This window comes from Bactrocera latifrons, unplaced genomic scaffold, assembly GCF_001853355.1.
Source record: "Bactrocera latifrons isolate USDA-ARS-PBARC rearing strain unplaced genomic scaffold, ASM185335v1 scaffold_137, whole genome shotgun sequence".
Classification (NCBI taxonomy): Eukaryota; Metazoa; Arthropoda; class Insecta; order Diptera; family Tephritidae; genus Bactrocera; species Bactrocera latifrons.
In genome coordinates this window covers 484,679-490,282 of record NW_017534819.1, presented here as the reverse complement: position 1 = coordinate 490,282, position 5,604 = coordinate 484,679, and the positions used below count along the sequence as shown (strand labels likewise).

General features: G+C 40.6%; 1 protein-coding gene across 1 annotated transcript in view; it reads left to right on the top strand.

Moving 5' to 3' along the window:
* Positions 1-289: 289 nt before the first annotated feature.
* The window catches only part of LOC108965215 (tyrosine-protein kinase RYK), a 64,955-nt gene continuing 59,640 nt past the window's right edge, over positions 290-5,604 (top strand). The window contains exon 1 of the mRNA XM_018927451.1: positions 290-1,098. Within this exon, the coding sequence (XP_018782996.1) occupies positions 984-1,098 (115 nt within the window). The 5' untranslated portion in view covers positions 290-983. The remainder of the gene's footprint in view (positions 1,099-5,604) is intronic.

The window sequence follows — 5,604 nt, the reverse complement described above, 5'->3', positions numbered from 1 at the left end:
CAACAACAGTATCGGCAATAAACAGCAAACCAGAACACATTGAACCGCATTAAACCGCATAGCCGACGCCGTCCACACCACAGACACTGCCACAGGCGTTGCATACGTAGAGACAAGCACACAAGCGCACGACGAGCGCAGCCAAGTGTGCGGCTGGCGGCATTGCAATCACAGCTCGATACGGCTGTTTTTATTTGTGCGGCGCTTTTGGTGAAAGTGCTGGTCAACGRCCAACAACCAATTCAGCCACAAAACAACAACAACAATAACAACTAGACGTACACACGCAGTACCTAGCAGCAGCGACTGTAGATGAAGGAGAAGAAAGAGAAGGGCAAAAAATAAACACGAAATTAAAAGTGCGAAAGAATCAAATCACAGTCCTTGGGCAATACGAGGCGCTCTGAAATTGCGATTGACTGTGCAACAGTGTGCGTGGGTGCCACTGTTGCTGACACTGTTGTGCCTGATCATTTTTATTTGCGAACAGTCACTGAACTCRCTTGTCCTTCGTAGACGGCGCTACGGTTCCGCTGTTTGTTCGCTTTGTTTGTGAGTGGTGCTGTGCCAAACGAGTCCAACAAGCAGCGCACTCTCCCACGCCTACCACGAACGCGACAGCTAGTAGCCTGGATAAAAGCGAGCACAAAAAACGTCAACAAACACATTGAAAAAGAACGCAAAAAGCAAACAAAACAACGCAAATATCCACCGTACGACTGCCATCAGTTGTCGTTTTCTACGTTTTTGCAATTCTCTTCAATTTTTATTGGCTCACTCTCTTTCGTCGCTTTTAAATTGACTTTGGAACAACGTTTCAACGAGCATACGTTTGCGAGATCTGCTCGACGTCCGCGTTGCCAGCCTCCTTCAGCCGTTGTCTGCTTTAATTGAGTTGACTACTCGTACAAATCTCAAAGCCGCATCGTTCTCCCAACTCCCGCAAACRGCAGTTAGCAGCGGCGAGCAATAGTGTCATAGAGATGGCGTCAAAATTTTGGTTGAATGTTTGGTGTGCGTTGGTCGGCTGGTTTCCGTTGCTGGCGAATGGCTACCTGAATGTCTTCATTAGCCATCGCGAGGTCATCAAATTGATGGGTGAGTACAAAGCAAATGCAAAGGTAAACAAAAAGTACAAATACCCTTTTTTAAGTTAAGAAAAAACGAAAGAAATGCAAAGAAAAAGTGAAAATGCCGATATTAAAGTAGAAATGCTGAAAAACTTCAAGCATTTTGTTATGCAAAAGATCTTTCTGGCTTTAAAATGCGGAATCCAAAAAGAAACATAGTTTTATAGGCTTTGATGTTACTCATACGCCTTGTGCACATACATACATATGTGGGATATATGTATATGCAAAAGTATTGATAAGCCTATGCTACAACTGTTATTATTGTTGCAATGCAAAATTTTGATAACAGCAAATATTAATTTATTCATTAAATGCGATGCAGTTGCAAAAAATTTGCATTTGGTGCAGTGAGCGACACGGCGTATACGCAACACTTTTATATCTATCACATCGATGAATTTCAGCACTAATCATATTAAGATTAAAATAGAAACGAATGGAACGCTAGAATATTGCTAATTTGATGAATATAGATGTAGCTTTGTGAATAGCTACATACATCTGTAGATATATATATATATATACATTAGGGTGGATTCAAAAGAGCGAAAGTGTTTTTTTAGCGATTGGTACGCCGAAAAATTGTTTGATAGACACCTCCAAGTACGAGCTCTTAATTGAAAGTGGAGCTTCTCCTTCTAAATTTTTTTTTTTTTATCAGAAAGAGTAGTTAATTTTTCACTTTCAACTATAAAACATTTGTATATAGTTTCATATATTTTGCAGGAAATCAAATGCACCACAAAATGGTCTCTTACGGTTTTTTCGTGAGCTTAACAGTTTAAAAGATATTTACGTTTGAAATTTGACTACAGAATTTTGAGAATTTTTTTTCTTTTTTATTTTTTTTGTGAAATTAATGACTCAGAAGATTAACGGTTTTATTAACTAGAAGGTGTAAGATCCGAGTGACACCGCAGCCGCAAATGAGACACATCCGCCTGCAATCGGCAGATACAGTGAATTATATAGGTCTCATCCTGGCAATGAAGCTTTCACTGAAGCCGAATATAGAAGAGAGAGCAAAAAAGGCATAGAGTGCCTTATACTGTTGTCGAAGAGCCATTGGCAAAAGGTGTGGTCTCTCACTGAAAGTGGTCGTCTGGCTCTATGACACGATAGTCAAGCCCATTATGTCTCCCTCTAACCATTCACTTAACGCCATTTTGAATATAGTGCCCGTTGACATCGCCAGATGGTGTATAGCTACGAAAGTAGTTATYAGACTCAAAAAATCTGGGTTCTTAAAAGAACACATATCTGAACACTCGGATATGCTCATACCTGAACTCCATAYCGAATCACTTGTATCATGGCGACGCCAAACCGAAATCTGGCGGATCCTTCTTTGCCCATATACCGACGAGGGAGCTTTAGGTGGGAAGAAGCTGTTTGAGGAGAGGGGAAATGAACTTATTTATGGATGAGTCAAAGCTTGGAGGAAAATTTGGTGGAGAGATTTTTTGTCAGAAGCTCTCTATCAACTCCAGCTTCAGACTTCCTGACTATTACGGCGTCTTTCAAGCCGAGGTTACAGCCATAAAGTAGCACTAGATCTGCTGCTCCGTAGTGCAGTCTCCTTCAGAGAACTTCAGAGAATTGACGATACTAATCTTGAACTCATTTACACTGCGTTCAAGGTTGGGCGAGGAGTAACTAACCTCGCTATCAATAGCATCGAGTGTCTTCGTGATAAGACTTGTATGATTGCCGTGCCATAGCGTAATCGCAGGGAATTGTRAAGCTAATGAGCTAGCTAGAAAGACACCGTAGAGCAAAATTTCTAAAAACTAAAAGTACAAACTTTATTGTTCGAAAAAAGCATTCAGATCTAAAAAAGTACTTCTGTGCTTCTAAAGAAAACTACGARCACCGCTTTATACTAAAAGCCAGCAGTATTCACAACCCTGAYGAAATACTATACGAGTTGATAAGACATCGCAAAATCGATCGACRCCACTGACACACTTTCCTCATACACACACATTACAATAAATGAATGTAGACCACAAGTGATTGACTGATTAATAGCAGCAGCCAAGGATCACTTTAGTTCAGTTTTTCTCTCGAACGCAAATACATTTGCCGCACAACTAAATGCACAGAACGCAGAGGCACGCAGCCAAAAACAAAAATGCAAGCTTTATATAGGTATACATAAAGATATATATGAATTTTTATACATTATACACTCATACCGATTATTTGCTTAGTACAACAGCCAAATGGCGCAAAAATTGGGAGTGGAAAACACTTGAAGCCCAACAAAAATACACCGAACTCAGCAAAGTGAAAGCAAAACAAATACAGTGTTGCAAAACTGAAAAACTGAAAGCAAAGCAAAAGCTGCTGCGGTTAGCAATCGGCGTGCGATTTGCTGAACGGCGCACTTAWCGGCGGGGTGACGGCRGTTAGAAGCTGGCACATTGGCGAGAATAACAAATTATCAGATGCTTGGGCATGCTTAAGTGCGTGCCAGGCGCTAAGTGGGCAACGCAAAGCGAAAACCGAAAGCGTTTACATGAATAACTGCTGCGCGCACATAAATATGCCTTTGTGTGTGCGTAAGTAAATGTATTTGTTTTGCGCGCGATGTGGCGCTTGAAGAGGCTTTCGAGCATATTTTCATATTTATAAAAGCGCTGCTCGAGTGTATGACAAATAGCGCGTAAGCGAAGCTTAACTTTGCAGACATCGTTTGTGCGCAACTATTTACAATAGCGCTTTGCTTTTAACGCCAGCAGYGCGTTACGCCAACCAGTACAACTTTACGCCAGCGCCGCGCTTAATCTCGACGAACAAAACTGAAATCGATTTCGAAAGCTCAAATCAACATCGTTACGGCGCGCACTTATTGTTGACAATCAGCAGCACACAACAACAACGACAACTGAAACAAAATTAACAATAACAAGCGCAAATAGCGTACACCACACACATACTTAGACACACACATACACACATACTTATATTGTTTGATTACAAATACGAAAAGAATTTTTCGACTACCCAATATGTACATACATAAATATATATACATATATACATACATATATGTATGTATGCAAACAATAATAAAGTGGAGCAATACTTATAAATAGCCGCAAAGCAAAAAGGACGCCAACCGCAAACGTTGAATGACGTGACATCGGCGACCTCACCACCACCACTACTGAAAGTGTCGGCATTCTTTCGTTATTTTCGGCGAAATATTAATGACACATTCAGGCGCCTTGGCAGTCGCAATGCATCATTTACTGGAACGCAATCACCGTCACCATTCACGGGCACTTGTCGGGTGAACGCGAGGCGGTAAGCGTGCGCTGCCGCAGCTGTTAGCGCGCTGAGCGACGTTACAGCAATGGCCTCGACCTTGCCGTCGAGCTTCGTGAGCGTRAAGCGTGAAGCGTGCCGCAAGCGTCGATGTTGCCAAAAATGTTTACTGAATCGTAAACAGGCAATCAGCAATGAGACACACACACATACATATCCATATATACATACAAACATACAAACAGCCGTTGGTACAATTGATTAATGATACTGCACGGCCGCCTCATGCCCTTTTCCTGTCCTGTCAGCCAACCACTTACCTAAACGCAATGTTTCTTATTATTATTATGATAGTTATCTTTGTGGTTGTTGTGTCTCTTGTCTAATAGTTCTTGTCAAACCGGATTTCTTTGTTAATGTGTTTCCTGTTTTTCTTATTTTACCGTTGTTGTTTTGTCTGCGCTTTTTTTGTCATTTTGGTTTCGCCACATTACACGCCACTTCAGAACCAAACAAAACCAAATAGGCTCGTAACGCAATGCAAACATGAGGCAATGAATTTTGTTAGTTTAACATTCTCCATTTATCTTGTGGGAGTTTCGCTTGCCCTCAACACATTGTCCCTTCTCAACTTTTAGCTCGTTTCTTGCGCATCAATTTTTAGGCTGCGCGTACGACAGTGGTCCCTTGGCATTTGCTGAGCTTAAGCATCAAAGCAAGTCTGGAAAGTTAGTTGATCGTATGCGAATTTAATGGGCTCAGCCTGTGAGTTTTAACAAATTTGAATTGTCCCGAAAAAAGTTTGTACGTTTTTCACTATTATTGTAAGCCCCGCTCATTGTGTGCTAAAGGGTTTTTGGGATTGCGGTTCGATCAGCGTGGAAGTCTTTTACTGACAATAATAATTTGTCTTAAAATGCGATTTATTTTAGCTATGTAAGCTTAGGAYCGCTTAGTAAAACCGCTTTAATAATGTTTTCCATTTCATTTTTATGTATAGTATAGTAATGAAAAGCACGCCTAATTGTAGGCAATGTTTTTTTACCTATTAGTGATAGAAAACTATTTTATTGCATAATATATAGGAGAAATAGATAGCATACATTTAAGAGCRATKAYTAAACYTTCAKGTTTTTTCTAGAGTATTGTTGTAATACGTTATGGGTTTTACAAAGTAGGAAGCAAAGGTTAACCTCTC